The 17,341-nt window shown below is 36.5% G+C and overlaps 1 protein-coding gene across 1 annotated transcript in view; it reads right to left on the bottom strand.

Annotated features, from left to right (window-relative positions):
• Hdac9 (histone deacetylase 9) overlaps positions 1–17,341 on the bottom strand; it is an 861,354-nt gene that overhangs the window by 163,757 nt on the left and 680,256 nt on the right. The window contains exons 20-23 of the mRNA XM_071613675.1: positions 7,045–7,100; positions 6,713–6,800; positions 961–1,080; positions 551–648 (exon numbers count right to left, since the gene is read on the bottom strand). Of these exons, the coding sequence (XP_071469776.1) occupies positions 551–648; positions 961–1,080; positions 6,713–6,800; positions 7,045–7,100 (362 nt within the window). The remainder of the gene's footprint in view (positions 1–550; positions 649–960; positions 1,081–6,712; positions 6,801–7,044; positions 7,101–17,341) is intronic.

Genomic DNA, 17,341 nt, shown 5'->3' with positions numbered 1-17,341 from the left:
ATAAAATGAGATAGCCAGGGCCTCTGTTCCTGAGGTAAGCTGGCTCCTCAGAATGAGGAATGCCAACCTAGCTGTGTAAAACAGGGATCTGAGTCCAGTGGAGTTTGGGAAATACCTGTTCAGCACAGTTAAATAGGTAGTGAAGGACTTTTCAGAATATTTAATATGCTAATGTCTATTGTAAATCACGTCATGTGTTATAATAGGCAGAATTTTCCAGACAGAACTATTTAAAAATAAAGTCTTTGCACCCTTTCTTTGAGGGAAATGGGGAGTATATGTCTGGGCCATTGGCCAATATACCTGTATAAATACAATTAGGTCGTGATATACTTTTTTTTTCTTACACATAGTCCTACATAGCTTTTAGTGATACTTTACCTTACTTAGAAATTTATGTTTCTCTTTCACATTTGGTGTTGTTCCAATGGACATTTGTTTTTTTTTAGTATTTGTCTTTTTTCTTTTTCTTTTTTTTATTGGTTGTTCAAAACATTACAAAGCTCTTGACATATCAATTTGTCATTTTCAGAAAGAAAGAAGTACCAACCTGAATGCTTCAAGGTACTCAACATCTCCCATGGGGGGATCAAGGCCACCTGTCCAGGCAATATTTATATTGTAGCCTTCTCCAAGGCCTGTCCCAACCTGGGAAGAGAAAAACACCAGAGTAGGTAGAGAAGAGGGCAAAGGGAAGAAAGCAAACAGAGAGGAAAAACAAGCACATGGGACCTCTTGAAATAAACATCAAACAATGTGTCAAATCAGCCCAGCCTGGCTTGACAACCAGTGCTCTGGGTTCTGCACTTGTTCTGCACTGGATCTTAGTCCTGTGGGACAATTCAGTAATCTCATGTAATTTAAAACACCAGCAAAGGACAAGAAAATTAGGGGTAATCATGCAATGTAATTACCTGAAAGATACAAATAAAAGTGGGGCTCTAAAGAAATAAACCGAACCTCATTTGGGGCTCCACTGCCAGGGAAAAAGTTCCCTTCATCATAGCGATGGAGTGAAATGTACAGGATGCTGGGGTCAGCATAAAAGGCCTGCTGTGTACCGTTTCCATGGTGAACATCCTACAGGGAAAAGAAAACAGATGACACATACAGTCATGTCTAACTCTGTATGGAGACAACCTTTCTGATTTCTAGTTCCCTGTCTTCCTACCCCACCCTCCTTCTCATTTTCTGTCTTCTCACTGTGTCCCTCTCTTTCTTTCTTCCATTCAGCCTGTTTCCACACCACCCCCTTTACTTCCTGAACTTTCAGGCAAATTACCCTTTAATGCACTCATTTTTTAAACTGGCTTCTAAAAATCAGGAAACCACAGCGAGCATGCCCTGGAGACTCCAGATGAGCAGTCATTGAAAAAGCCCAGTCCTTTGGTACAATTAGATATTTATACACCGGCCCTTTGTACTCTTTGCTTCAGTGATGGAATCTCGCATCCTGTTTTATGGAGGAATTTTATGACTTATTAACTGCCAACAGTTCATAACCCCTCAGGCTTAATTAACTGGCCTCATTGGCCCCTGAAAAAAAGACTAATGTTTAAACTACAAACTAGTATTTTGCAGAAGGATCTATGGCTTACAGAGCATTTTCGCAATTCTTGACAGAACACTAAACATACGTGTATGCATTGATTTGCCAAGTCCCACCATTAAGGTCAAAGGCTTTGCAACCAGCTGAATAAATTGGCTTTCTTGAAGCATTCAGTTCGGTTAGCAATCCCTCAGCAGTTAGAATCACTTCAAAAGAGGTGCCAGATGCAAAAAGGACTTCATACTTCATTTTGGTAAAATTGTGACGGCAAGAGTCGAAGACACAGGGAGTATGAGCTCATTAGCTCTTAAATCATTTGGGCTGAAGCAGAAAGATGGGATGGGGCTTTGTGCAATCTTGTCTAATCTGTTTAATTTTAATATTATATCATGGCTCTCTTCCCAGCTTTCCTCCTGATCTTTTTTTTTTTTCTTTTCTGTTTCCACACTACTCCCCCTTCCAAACTAAAAAAATAAAAACAAAAGCCTGTTTCATTAAAATGAATGAAACATTCTTCAGATATTTGCATATGATAATGGCTCCAAACTTGATAGTTCTTTTTTGTTGTTGTTGTTTTAATATAAACAGGTTCAGAATTAATATAAGAATGCAAAATAAAACATAGCATTTTTTAAAAAAGGGTCTTTAATGTCTTTACAGGTATTAAGAACTACAGTTAAATGCTTACTATCTTTGGAACAAAAATAAAATGGAACACTCTTAAATGTTGATAATCTATACAATAAGGTTTCAGGCAAATATTATTGCTATGTTATTAACTTATAAAGTATATAATTTCTGGTTCTGTTATAAAAGTTTTGATAATTTGCAACTACATGTTTTACATTAGTAAGAATCACACTATTTTTAAAAAATAATTCAAATAATTTTCAAGTTAGGCACTATACTAAATACGTTGCATGAATTATTTATTGATTATTATGGTGTATGTGATATTAGCCCTAATTTTAAGAATAAGAAAAATGACAGAGAGTTTCAGTAATTTACTAAGACGATATAGAGAGTAAGCTGGAAGACTAGGTCTTGAATTCATTTCTTACTCTAAATGAAAAATTCTTAATTATCACAGTTAAATTCAGATCCATTATCTCTTTGGTCCTCTTAGCAAATTTGAAAGGTGAAGTCATTGGACATTATTTCTCATTATTGAGATTTATTTAACTTGTCTCCACTCCATCCTCTAGCCTGGAACTGCTTCACTAGACACTACCAAAGCCTCCTTTTGGTATTTTCTGAAAACCTACACTAAGCCTGTTGTTCATGCAGTAGACATACAATGATTCTTTCCACCTTTTGTATAGCATGCCTACCCCAAATTAACTAAGAAATCATAACATTAGGGAAGATATGGATCATCTCAGAAACTTATTTCAGCTAAAGACACATACATCAGGGGGAAAACGTAACTTACTGAAAATATATTAATTCCTGGATTTCTAAATATTCAAAGAAAAGGAAGAGATAGCAAAATTATTTCCTTCATGGGAACAAAAATGAAACAATTTAACCCACAACGACTTTTGTGTTTGCTACTAAATATCTAGAGAATGGACCAAAAAAACATTAAAAAATAAGTGAAAAGATGTTTCCATTTCCTTAATACAACAATAATATTTAGGGTTGTAAATGTATATGCAATTGGCAAATCAGAAAAATATTGCTTTGATTGCTCTTGTTTCTCTAGGAACATTGAACAAATTTATTTTTAAAAGGTCAAATAAAATGATAATTTGAGATATAAAATTATTTTTTCTTGAAAAATATTTGGGTACTTATTAGTCCATACTCTTCTAAAGAAATACAATCTTGTTCACAGTATAATAAAGGTTTGAACTAACATTCTTCATTGAAATACACAGACCCATTCTACTGTTTGAGAAATCCATGATTCTGTATCATATTCATTAAGTATTTAGAGAATAAAGTTAAATCCAAGTATGTTTTTTGTTTTGCGTAACAACTTACAGTATAACTTTTAAGATGTCTTTATTTTTTCAGTTTTTCAGTTTTTATTGCTATAAAGTATTCATAAAAACCACATGCATACATATACTCAAAATAATCTGAGACCTGTTTCTTCATAACAACAAATATATACTATATATAGACTAAGGTAGGAAAATTATTGGTGCTTCTGAAAAATTATTATATAAATGAAATAAATTGAATCATTAAAAGCCTTAAAATAAACCATGCCTCTCAGATCTGCTGGGAAATGCAAAAACTTATCTCTGGTTAAAAAAGTATACTGTAAAAATGGATTCTGCATAAGAAGTTAGAACCAATATGTTTTCAATTTTATGTCAAAATAACTTTGAATACATCACATATTCTACCAGCTAATGTTATCACTCAAAATTATTTAGTACAAGGACTTGTGACAAAGGTCTAAATGTACTTGAACAAAAAAAGGAATTTCCCCAAATCTAAGTACATTTGTAGTAGCTATTCTTTCAAAAAAAAAAAAAGAAGAAGAAGAAGAAGAAGAAGAAAATCTAATAAGTACTATTTTCTAATTAAAAGTCACATTGCCCAAAAGCTACATGAGTCGTGCAGACAAATCTACCTCTAGGATATAGCCTGAACACAATGGCCGGTCTCGAGTGTGTTAAAAGACTGTTACACCTGCTCCCTCTCCACAGAGTGAATGTTTTTAGACTCTAAGGAGAAATGGAATGAATGACCTTCACCCACCAACTAGAATCATATCTTCCCACAATGCTCAATGCATTTGAATTTGGCTGTGACCCAAGATAGGAAGTGAATTAAGAACTCTGGTTCTGTATTTACTAGGCACATGAAAAGCCCCAGACTAGCTGTTGTACAATGGAGTAGCTCCACTTTTTGTTGGCCCTAGAATGTGTGGAGCTAGTTTACACCCACCAGCCAACATTAATGACTCTGGATGTGCAGGAATGAGGCTTTTCCACCACTGGAGAACCTTCACCCTGTCTCCTTTGCAAACTCACAGAATAGACCTGTCAGCCAGAGAGAACGGATGTCTCAGAGCCACGTGGCACTTTAAAACTTCCTTCTCCACAGCTGGAAGAAACAGGAATTTCCTCAAAGTAGCCCTGCAGCTGCAGAATTTGGAAGACTTGAAAGTAAGAATATGGGGGCTGGTGGTGAGCTCAGAGGCAACCCTTTGGACAGAACTTCATACATTTAGAGAATTTGAAACAAAAACTTCTCGTCTGATACAGCCTATTGGGAAATCAGCATCCTTTATGATTGGATAATGGAGCAAATTCATAATCAAAGGCCAGCAAGCTCACAGGAAACTACTTGGAGCTACCAAATAAATTATTTTATAAATTGTATCAGATTATCTCCAGAAGTCTTTTATTCCTGTGTTAATGTACAAAAACAAAACTTTACATGTAAATCCTCTGAAGTACAAAACATCCATCTATCATAAGATAGGCATTTAGATTACAATCCATTGTTTTTGAATGGATATCACAAATGTGCTTTCAAAAGGGACCCTAAACATTTATTATCTTCATAGAACCATAAAATGATAACAAAAATTTTTCAGAAAGTAATCACTGAAAGACTCTTAAGAATAGGATGAATAGCTGACCAATCATCTTGCCACATAATGTGGACAAATTTAGAAAGCTTAGCAATTTTATTTATTTTTCTTTTTGCACAATCTTTGGTCTTCATCTACTATCCTCTTTTTCCATTTCTGGTCTATCTTTCTAGCATAGAATTTACAGTACCAAGAGCATACTAATTTCTTCAAATGTAATATCCTATAATTCATACAAAATTAGTCATAAATTACTTAAAATGTCCTTTTTGTATGAATATGGTATGTCTTTATTTTTGCAAAAATTTTAAGACCTTGCTGCTGTAGTATATCTAGGTCTTCAGCACATTTTTTAATGGGGAACTGTGACCTACACTAAAACGTATGCATGTTTGGAAAATGCATGGAAAGCTAGGCTTCAATATTCTTTGCACAAAACTGTACACAGGAGGGATACAATAGTGAGTGTGAAAAACATCCATTCCAACCAAGCACCAGAAATGGTTATCTATCTTCCATTCCTTTTATCTTCATTTTAACTTAACTAAGTATTTCTTCACATGGCTTTGTTTGTGCTCTCTCAACCCTTTGGTGTGCCTGTTTAACTAAATCAGAGGGCTGGAGGGTGAGGCCACGACTTCCAATAAGATTTAATTATGAGTGCAGATATGAACAAGATTTAGACTATTAAGCCTTGCACTTCAAAAAAAACCTTTAACATATTTTGCCTTTAAATCTTTTATCACCTGCAAAAATTAATTAAGTGCAGATGTAGCAGGTTCGGTTTGGATGCCAGGGTTCATTTCCTGTCTATGCCTTGTCAGACAACCTATTACACCTCCTCGTGAACTGGAGGCAAACCGAAAACGGGGCTCATAAATCACCATTCAGCCTTCTTTCGCCCTTTCCTGGATTGGTCCTTTTTTGTATGGGGCAGATCTCCAGCTCATTATTCATGAATATACTTTAGACAACATGCCAAGTGTCATCTGCATTTAAACAAACCATTTGTTAAACAAATTATAACTATTGTGTAAGAATGCATCAGGTTGAAATGCAAGACTAAGTTAATGCCTCTGACTTTTAATCATTCAGAGTTCCTGCAGGGAGTCATCTCAAACTGGCATCTGAGATCCGAGATCTTTTCAGAAAAAAATGACATGCTGACTTGTTTTAATAATACCACTGTTGCACAACAAGCGACAATGATTGCTAACCAGGGGAAGTGGCCAATTGGTTACCAAAGCAACAGCATTCTTTCCAGCACATCTGACTATTTAAAGTCTATATTCTGTAGGGAAAAGTAAATTCAGGTTCTGTTGGGTTATTTTAACTGTGGAAGTATCAATTCATTTAAGGATCATAAAAGTTGCCCTGATCTGCGCCTTCTTCTCATTAAATTGCAGTTAACACCATGAAAGTGAAACGTGAATGTTTATGGTTTCAGAACTGCAATCCTGAATTTAATGAGTTTCCACATTCAAAGGAAACACACCCTTCAGTTGTTTGCAAGTGCTAAAAGCAAGACAACCTAACAGAGAAATACAAATCCACTTCCTTTTATCTATAGAGTCGCTGGAAACACAGCACTGGCCAGGAATACATACCAGATCTACAATCAATATCTTGCTTATATTTAGTTGGTCTCTCAAGTATTTGGCGGTAATTGCAACTGAATTAAAAAAGCAGAACCCCCTGTGGAATAGAGAAGAACAGAGAAATAAGAAAGCAAATCATCCAGGAAAACCATTATAAATAATGTTCAGAGCATTTTTTAAAATGCTATATGATCTCTGAAGCCATAAATCTGCTTCTGGGAGTACCTCGCAAGATTTTTCAGTCCATCTGCTAACAATTAGAGGCTTCAGAAACATGCATGGGGCAGGTGACCGCCAGGAACTGTGGCGCTTGGAGATGGGCAACAGTTCCTGGTACTTACATGGCTGCAGATTCTTCAGCGTGATGGCCTGGGGGCCTCACAACAGCAAACCCATTCTGTAAGAATAAGACAGGTTTTCAGTGGCCAGATATGAGGGGCTTGCTTGGATCTCTACACCCTACAGAACATTAGGTACACACTTAAAATACTGACTCTTAGATGCTCCTGATCTTGTTTTCTTGCCCCTATTACCATATTGCAGAATGGATAGAAACAATACATATGATCACACTTTCTCAGATCATGTCTCAAAAAGAAGGCTCCCACAGAGCCAGGGGAAGAACAGAAACTTGGGAGCTATACCTAGCTGGCAGACATGCATGTCAGCTATTATATTTGCATGATTCATTTTCAAGAACAACTTCTTTCATGACATCAACATCCTACAAAGGGAGAAGAAATTCACTCTTGGTGCAACTTTAGGTCAACGTTTGGAAAGACCTGAGAAGATCCAAAGTGAAAAATTTTTAGCTAGATTCCCTCAATGATTATTTCCACTTCGATGTCAGCAAAATGATAAATTTACACTCACACACTCACATAGACATAAAAGAAACCTCACAAAGGTGAAAAAGAGAACAATGGAAAGCCCATATTTCTTCCAGTCTATAAATTTAGCTTGGATGACTGCCAAGACTTGCAACTTTATTGGATTCCCTAAGTCAATTTCTAGCCCAAGTTCTGGAATTTTATAAAGAATTCCAGGGCTGAGTAGCAATCGGATCTATCCATGATCAAGGAATGCCTTAACCTACAGATTAGTTGGAATGCATCACGGGAAGCTGAAGTAACTCCAGCATGAAGGCAGGGAACTATAAATCCTTGCAAAGCCAGTGTGCTCAGAAAACTTGGTTGTCTGTTGTGAAAAATAATCATTCATCACATGGTTCACACCACCTTTCACTTAACTATGACTTAAGTAACATGCTCAAAAGAGAATATTTCTTTAATACATAATCTTTAAACTTTTGAAATAATTTTAATATACCCAAGGGAGTTTTTCCCCCAATTTTTAACTGTAAGCATGAAAGTATTGAGAAAACCATCTATGCCCTAGGTCTTTAAATATACATACAATTTTTCGTTACAGTGATTAACAATAAGTTGATTTGCTATATATTTTGGTGTGTGTATATAATGACAATCTCAGAAGCAAATTAGGAATTGCTATGCTTGAATCTGTGTCCTAAAAGTTATGCACTGGGAACTGATCCCTAGTGTAACTGTATTAAGAGGTAAATTGGTCTTGAGGGCTCTGTACTCATGTGGGAGTGCATTAGTTAGTGAAGTATTGGGTTCCTGATGAAAAGAATGAATTTGGCCAGAATTTCCTGTATCTTACGTGTGTTGCTTCTCTTTTGCCATGTTATGACTAAGTATGAAAAGACATCACAAGATGCTGATGCTGGGCTCTGAGGCTTCCTAGCCTCCAGAACAGTAAGTCAAATAAACTTCTATTGTTTATCCATTACCCTATCTGTGTTATTTTGTTATAGTAGCAGATAATGGACTAAGACATAAGATAACAAGCTGATTGGAAATCTTGTGAGGCAAGATTACAAGTTTGAGGCCAGCCTCAGAAACTAGCAAGACCTGTTTCAAAATAAAAAGGACTAGGGTGTATGTAGTACAGAGGTACAGAATATAAGAGAGAGAGAGAGAGAGAGAGAGAGAGAGAGAGAGAGAGAGAGAGAAGGAAAGAATGAAGGAAGAAAGGAAGGAAGGGAAGAAGGGAGGGATGTACGAATAAATGACTCCTGGAATGGTAACAAAACAGTCCTTTCTTTTTCTTAAGAACTCTCTCTGGCAAAAATACATTAATATGAAAGAAATATGAAAGTTAAAGAACTATACAAAACAAGACTGAATTTTTTTTAAAAAATTCCCTATTTTCTTCTTAATCTTTTAATTTTTTATCTTTACTGGTGCATCATAGTTTTGTATAATGGTGGGATTTGTTGTGACATATTTCCTGTATCTGACATGTGTGGCTAATCTTAAGTACATGTGCATAATATAACAATATCATTTGGCCCATATCTCTCTCCAGTGTTTCCACCCTCCTCCCCACTTCATAGCTTTCCTCTGATCTTCCTTTGCTTTTCATGTGATCACCCCCTTCCTTTCTTTTTGTTCTTGTTCTCTAGCTTCCACATATGAGAGAAATCATACAACCCTTGACCTTTTGAGTTTGGCTAATTTCACTTAAATAATGACCTCAAGTTTTATCCATTTTCCTGCAAATGATATAGTTTCATTTATCTTTGTGGATGAATAAATATAAATAATAAATATCCATTGTGTATATATACCACACTTTTAAAATTTTTGGTACTTTAGCTCTTTTTATGTTTTATTTTGAGACAAGGTCTCACTAAGTTGTTTAGGGCCTCTCTAAGTTGCTGAGGCTGGCTTTGAACTTGTGATCCTCCTGCCTCAGCCTCCCTAGCCACTGGGATTACAGGCATATGCCACTGCATCTGACCCATACTTATTTATCCACCTGGAAAAACAATAGGATGAAAACAAAAACAAATATAAGGCATGAGAAATATAATTAGCACGTAAAAATCTTAAATTAACAATATGAAAAATCTTTTACAAATAAATTTAAAATATTACATTTTTATGGGTAAAGGGCAAAGAAGAAAACATCCAGTTGTCAAAGATTATAAGAAAAAATATTCAACTTAACAAGTAATCAAATAAATACAGATGAAAACCTGAATGAAAAGCCATTGTTTTCTACCCAGAATATTCAATATTCTAATTGAATATTAGAAAATTCTCTCTGCTGACAAGAGTTATAGCTTAGGGTAACTCACATTCTTGCTGGAAAATAATCCACCTGATATATCTGGAACCTTTAGAAAAACAATCCTATCCCTTGATTTGATGCTTATAGGATTTTTGCCTTCATGGTATTATTAACTATGTATACAAGTATTTATGTAAAATTTCATGTCTAATTTATAATTAAATATTGTGAATTATCTATATTAGCTAATATTAATAGAATGGTTAGTAAATTATGACACATTTATACCAAGGAATATTAGATAGTCATTAAAACTTTGTTAGCTGAACACACTGGCACACGCCTCTAATCCCAGCAGCTCAGAAGGCTAAAGCAGGAGGATTGAAAGTTCAAAGCTAGCCTCAGCAACTTGGTGAAACCCTGTCTCAAAATAAAAAAAAATAAAAAGGGCTAGGGATGTGGCTCAATGGTCAACTACCCCTGGGTTCAATCCCTGGTACCTCCCCCCCCCAAAAAAAAGTTTGTTATAAATATTCAGTGAAACAGAAAGGACTTTGTAACATTAATTCAAAAAGTATTAGGGTCAGCAATATACACAATGATATCTCTGAAGCTAAGGTAATAGATGTGATTTTATTTTTCGTGATGATTTCATATATTTTCCAAATGGCTTTACAAAAATTATGTGTTATTTCAAAGAGAAAACTAAAAACCAAAGAGAAACCTGAGAGGTAGATGTTAATGGGTCATACCACAAGAGTTGTATTCACATAGATAGAAATGGATTTTTAAAGGACATTCTGGACAGAGTAAATGCCAGCATTCAAAGAAGAAAGAAGCTTAAGAAAGCATTATGTACAGGAAGTCAATCCAAGTAAAGTTCATGTTGAGAAAAAATATATAAAAATGAAATTACATAGGTCATTAGCTGAGTTATAGAAGAAAAAATGAGAGAGGGAATTTGAACCGCACCCCCACTTTCCCTTTCAGTCATTCCTTGAACAGAAGTCCGCCTTTCACTTACAGTCTTCTGCTGTGACTGCCACCATTCTGCTAAACTACTTCTAAACTGCTTGATTTTAGGTTAAAAATTATCTCCTTCCCAATCTCAATAAACTTTTTCTTAGTCATCAGCAGCTACTCAAATCTTCTATTGTGCCCCTAGGAACATCCAATCCCCTACACCCTCCAGCTATTCTCTGCATGCACCACTTTTCCTAGAAACCTGCTAGGACCGCCTCTCCTGCAGTCTGCTCACTGTGGTGCTTTTCTCCAAAACCTCCCAGACCAGCTTGCAGTAATAGGCAGAGACGGAGTTCTTCTGTTTCTCACTGTTGCTTTGAGATCATAAAACCCACTTCATCCACTCCCAGAACACATTATTGTAAAACAACAACAAAAGATTAAGTACTCAGGGAAAGAGAAGATAGAACACAATAAGATGACGGAGAGAGTGCTGGCTAAGGCACTGCAGGTCCCTTGTGCCCTGTTGCTCTAGAGGAGATGTTATTCTCACCACCTGCAGTTTGGATCCCATCCTCTCCTACTCTCATTTATCCACCTTCTTTCATCCACATGTTAAATTTATATTAAAATTTCCCTCCCTATTAAATATGGCCTTCACTGCGATTCAAATAGGCTCAGGCTTCTACCATTTTGGAGTATAGACAGATAGATACACACATGCATCCTAAATCTCATCAATTCCACCACTTTCCACACTTCTTTTCTTCTTTTAACAGCCACAATTCTGGTACAGATAATTTATCCTGTTTCATCTCTCCTTCTCCTAATCTCTGCCTCAATCAACCAACTACATCACTAAAGAAGCTCTTACAAGTGTGTCAATGAATCCAATAATTTTACTCTCAATCTACTAGCCCCTCATTAAATTTCAACCCTACTGGCTACTTTTTCATTTATTAAAGATTATTCCTGTGGCTTCTTGATTTCACTCTCTCTTACTTTTCTTACCTCTCTTTTTACTTCCTAATAAGTCTTCTATTCATCAGTTATTGATGTTATTCAAGGCCACATCTTAGGCTTCTACAATTTTAGAATAGATAAATGGATGAATTCAGTGGCTACCCATTATTAGATATTCCATGGATTTATGTTTCCAGGATGAATTTTCCTCTGAGCACAGACCATCATATTAGCCCACATACTTAATATCTTCATTTGGATATCTCATGGTCATTTCAAATTCAATATATTCAAAATCAAACCTTGATCTCCAGCCTTATTTAATTTTAGCAATTGCCGCAGTCCGGCTGCAGCAAAATAACCGGGGGGTGACAAGCAACTTGTGTACATTGATACAGCAGGAGTGGGAGTCATTTATTGTAGGACAGGAGGGGTATATATACATTCCACACAGCTTATCTTAATTAACATAAACTCAATACAGCAATCAACCAATAAGGAATCTCCACACTTAATGGCTCCTTGGCATTAGTTCACAAACCACTCCCTCTCGCAAAATGCCAGGCTCCATCTTGACTTGTTTACAGACTCTAACAAGCAATGATATCATGATTTGTCATTGGATCAGTTAGAGACCAATAAAGTTAATTGTCTTTAGTGGTTCCTTCTCCATAATCTTTCTTCATCTCATTTTCTCTCATAAACAATCCCTATAGATTTTATTACTTAAATTGACGTACTCATATATGTGCCTGTTCCTTGAATATTCTAACTTTTAAATTTCTACCTTTCTTTCCATCATTCCTTCAGTAATTATTGCTATTGATTTCAATATCCACACAGAAAATCCACTCAAGCAGATTTTCTCCTTACCTTTTATAAATTGGTTTTCTGTTTGTAGTCATACTCCTAGACACTGTCATTACCAATAAAAACTTTACCTTCATAATTTCAGTGCCAAACATACTAATCGCTCACTATCATGTCTTTCCAATGAAAACCTCAGATGCACTGGGACTTCCAACCCATTGACCTTATTTAATTTCTGCTATACACCATTCATCCCACCACCGTGTGCAATTTCTTCCTTATCTGGTTTGGACTTTGGTTCCACGATTATATTCACTAACCTTCTGTACTCTGTTACTTTGTCCCTTTCTCCCTAATATCCCCCTGGTCTATTAGTCTACTCAGGCTGCCATAACAAAATACCACAGTCTGGGTGGCTCAAACAACACAAGTTCATTTCTCCCTTTCTAGAGGCTGAAAATTCTGGGTCCATGCTTAGCAAGGTTGGACTGGTGAGGGCTCCTTACCTAGTTGAAGATAACCATCTTCTCACTGCAGTCCTTACATGGCCTTTCCTCAGAGCACTCAGAGAAAGAACACTCTTCTGTCTCCTCCACCTTACATAAGGGCACTGGACCTTATTAAGGTCCTTCTGATCTTAAGTAACCTTTATCATCTCCTTACAGGTCCTATTCCAAACAGACATACTAGGAACTAAGTGTTCAATGTCTGGATTTGAGTGAGGCACATTAATTCCTCAACACACTTTCGGTTTGTCCCTTTCTCCCTCCAACGCCCTCCTCTGGTACCATATTGGAAGCAAAGGACAAACCTCACTAGACAATCCAAATTGCCACCATCTTGATTGTGGGCTTCCAAGTCTCCAGAACTATGAGAGAACACATTTTAAAAAAAAAAAAACAAATTACACAGTCTGTGGTATTTTGTTTTAGGAGCATGAATGAATGAAGATACTCAGAGACCTGCCAAATACTCCTTCTGAGAACTCATCTACATTTGTAATGATATGCCTATAAGATTAATTGTTTGATTCATTTGTTTTCATTATTGTGATGAGTATGATCACAACCTCATTCACCAAAGCATTTCTTTTTTCCTTACTATTTTATTTTCTACATTTACACAGTACCCAGCAGATAGCAGTTGTCCAGTAAAGAATGATAAAACTAAATTTGTGAATAGATTCTATGCTAAACTTTTTTCTTTTCCTGCTGTCCATTTCTCCAGTCTGGCCTTGGCCAGACTGGTTCTTTAGTCTTGCAAAGGTTCACATTTTTGCAACCCAGTTATTTGTAGGAAATCACTTATTAGACTTGAGAGTACCTTCTTTCTCAGAAATACATAAAATACTTTGCACTTTATAAACAGAAAGAGGCCTGACATCCTTTAAAATAAAGATATTATTCTTACAGAAATATCTCTCAAATCGGATTCTGATCTTTTGACAGGGAATGTGTTTAGTATTTTTCTGTACCCCTTAATGTCTGGTACAAAGATTTGTTGTATTCATACCACATCAACCAGGTTTTTCCTTGGCTGAAGCACATATATTTCTTCAATTACTATTTTTTCTTTCTTTTTTTGGTGCTGGGGATTGAACCCAGGGCCAGCTTACCACTGAGCTACATCCCTAGCCTTTCATTTTTATTTTGAGCTGGGTCTTACTAAGTTGCCAGGCTGGCTTTGAAATTACCATCCTCCTGCCTCATCCTCCCAAGTTGCATCAATTGATATCTTTCAATGATTCTTTGTAATACTTAATTTTACTCATTTTTTTTTATTTTTTTATTGTTGGCTGTTCAAAACATTACATAGTTCTTGATATATCATATTTCACAATTTGATTCAAGTGGGTTATGAGCTCCCATTTTTACCCCATATACAGATTGCAGAATCACATCAGTTACACATCCATTGATTTACATATTGCCATACTAGTGTCTGTTGTATTCTGCTGCCTTTCCTATCCTCTACTATCCCCCCTCACCTCCCCTCCCCTCCCCTCTTCTCTCTCAGCCCCCTCTACTGACATTCGTTTGTCCCCCTTGTATTATTTTTCCCCTTCCCCTCACTTCCTCTTGTATGTACTTTTGTATAACTCTGAGGATCTCCTTCCATTTCCATGCATTTTCCCTTCTCTCTCCCTTTCCCTCCCACCTCTCATCCCTGTTTAATGTTAATCTTCTTCTCATGCTCTTCGACCCTACTCTGTTCTTAGTTACTCTCCTTATATCAAAGAAGACATTTGGCATTTGTTTTTTAGGGATTGGCTAGCTTCACTTAGCATAATCTGCTCTAATGCCATCCATTTCCCTGCAAATTCTATGATTTTGTCATTTTTTAATGCAGAGTAATACTCCATTGTGTATAAATGCCACATTTTTTTTTATCCATTCATCCATTGAAGGGCATCTAGGTTGGTTCCACAGTCTAGCTATTGTGAATTGTGCTGCTATGAACATCGATGTAGCAGTGTCCCTGTAGCATGCTCTTTTTAGGTCTTTAGGGAATAGACCGAGAAGGGGAATAGCTGGGTCAAATGGTGGCTCCATTCCCAGCTTTCCAAGAAATCTCCATACTGCTTTTCAAATTGGCTGCACCAATTTGCAGTCCCACCAGCAATGTACAAGTGTACACTTTTCCCCACATCCTCGCCAGCACTTGTTGTTGTTTGACTTCATAATGGCTGCCAATCTAACTGGAGTGAGATGGTATCTTAGGGTGGTTTTGATTTGCATTTCTCTGACTGCTAGAGATGGTGAGCATTTTTTCATGTACTTGTTGATTGATTGTATGTCCTCCTCTGAGAAGTGTCTGTTCAGTTCCTTGGCCCATTTGTTGATTGGGTTGTTTGTTCTCTTATTGTCTAATTTTTTGAGTTCTTTGTATACTCTGGATATTAGGGCTCTATCTGAAGTGTGAGGAGTAAAGATTTGTTCCCAGGATGTAGGCTCTCTATTTACCTCTCTTATTGTATCTTTTGCTGAGAAAAAACTTTTTAGTTTGAGTAAGTCCCATTTGTTGATTCTAGTTATTAACTTTTGTGCTATGGGTGTCCTATTGAGGAATTTGGAGCCCGACCCCACAGTATGTAGATCGTAGCCAACTTCTTCTTCTATCAGACGGCGTGTCTCTGATTTGATATCAAGCTCCTTGATCCATTTTGAATTAACTTTTGTGCATGGCGAGAGAAAGGGATTCAGTTTCATTTTGTTGCATATGGATTTCCAGTTTTCCCAGCACCATTTGTTGAAGATGCTATCCTTCCTCCATTGCATGCTTTTAGCCCCTTTATCAAATATAAGGTAGTTGTAGTTTTGTGGATTGGTTTCTGTGTCCTCTATTCTGTACCATTGGTCCACCCGCCTGTTTTGGTACCAGTACCATGCTGTTTTTGTTACTCTTGCTCTGTAGTATAGTTTGAAGTCTGGTATCGCTATACCGCCTGATTCACACTTCCTGCTTAGCATTGTTTTTGCTATTCTGGGTCTTTTATTTTTCCATATGAATTTCATGATTGCTTTCTCTATTTCTACAAGAAATGCCGTTGGGATTTTGATTGGCATTGCATTAAACCTATAGAGAACTTTTGGTAATATCGCCATTTTGATGATGTTAGTTCTGCCTATCCATGAACAGGGTATATTTTTCCATCTTCTAAGATCTTCTTCTATTTCTCTCTTTAGGGTTCTGTAGTTTTCATTGTATAAGTCTTTCACCTCTTTTGTTAGGTTGATTCCCAAGTATTTTTTTTTTTTTAAGATATTGTGAATGGAGTGGTTGTCCTCATTTCCATTTCAGAGGATTTGTCGCTGATATACAGGAATGCCTTTGATTTATGCGTGTTGATTTTATATCCTGCCACTTTGCTGAATTCATTTATTAGCTCTAATAGTTTCTTTGTAGACCCTTTTGGGTCTGCTAGGTATAGAATCATGTCATCTGCAAATAGTGATAATTTAAGTTCTTCTTTTCCTATTTTGATGCCTTTAATTTCTTTCGTCTGTCTAATTGCTCTGGCCAGTGTTTCGAGAACTATGTTGAATAGAAGTGGTGAGAGAGGGCATCCCTGTCTTGTTCCAGATTTTAGAGGGAATGCCTTCAATTTTTCTCCATTCAGAATGATGCTAGCCTGAGGCTTAGCATAGATTGCTTTTACAATATTGAGGTATGTTCCTGTTATCCCTAGTTTTTCTAGAGTTTTGAACATAAAGGGATGCTGTACTTTGTCGAATGCTTTTTCCGCGTCTATCGAGATGATCACATGGTTCTTATTTTTAAGTCTATTGATGTGGTGAATAACATTTATTGATTTCCGTATATTGAACCAGCCTTGCATCCCAGGGATGAATCCTACTTGATCATGGTGCACAATTTTTTTGATATGTTTTTGTATCCGAGTGGCCAGAATTTTATTGAGGATTTTTGCATCTAGGTTCATTAGAGATATTGGTCTGTAGTTTTCTTTCTTTGAAGTGTCTTTGTCTGGTTTAGGTATCAGGGTGATGTTGGCCTCGTAGAATGAATTTGGAAGTTCTCCCTCTTTTTCTATTTCCCGAAGTAGCTTGAAAAGTATTGGTATTAGTTCCTCTTTAAAGGTTTTGTAAAACTCTGCTGTATACCCATCCGGTCCTGGGCTTTTCTTAGTTGGTAGTCTTTTGATGTTTTCTTCTATTTCCTCAATTGATATTGGTCTGTTTAGGTTGTCTATATCCTCCTGACTCAATCTGGGCAGATCATATGACTTAAGAAATTTATCTATGCCTTCACTATCTTCTAATTTATTGGAGTATAAGGATTCAA

The sequence above is a fragment of the Marmota flaviventris genome, chromosome 1, assembly GCF_047511675.1.
Source record: "Marmota flaviventris isolate mMarFla1 chromosome 1, mMarFla1.hap1, whole genome shotgun sequence".
In the NCBI taxonomy this organism is placed as follows: Eukaryota; Metazoa; Chordata; class Mammalia; order Rodentia; family Sciuridae; genus Marmota; species Marmota flaviventris.
This window is presented reverse-complemented; position numbering and strand designations above follow the sequence as displayed.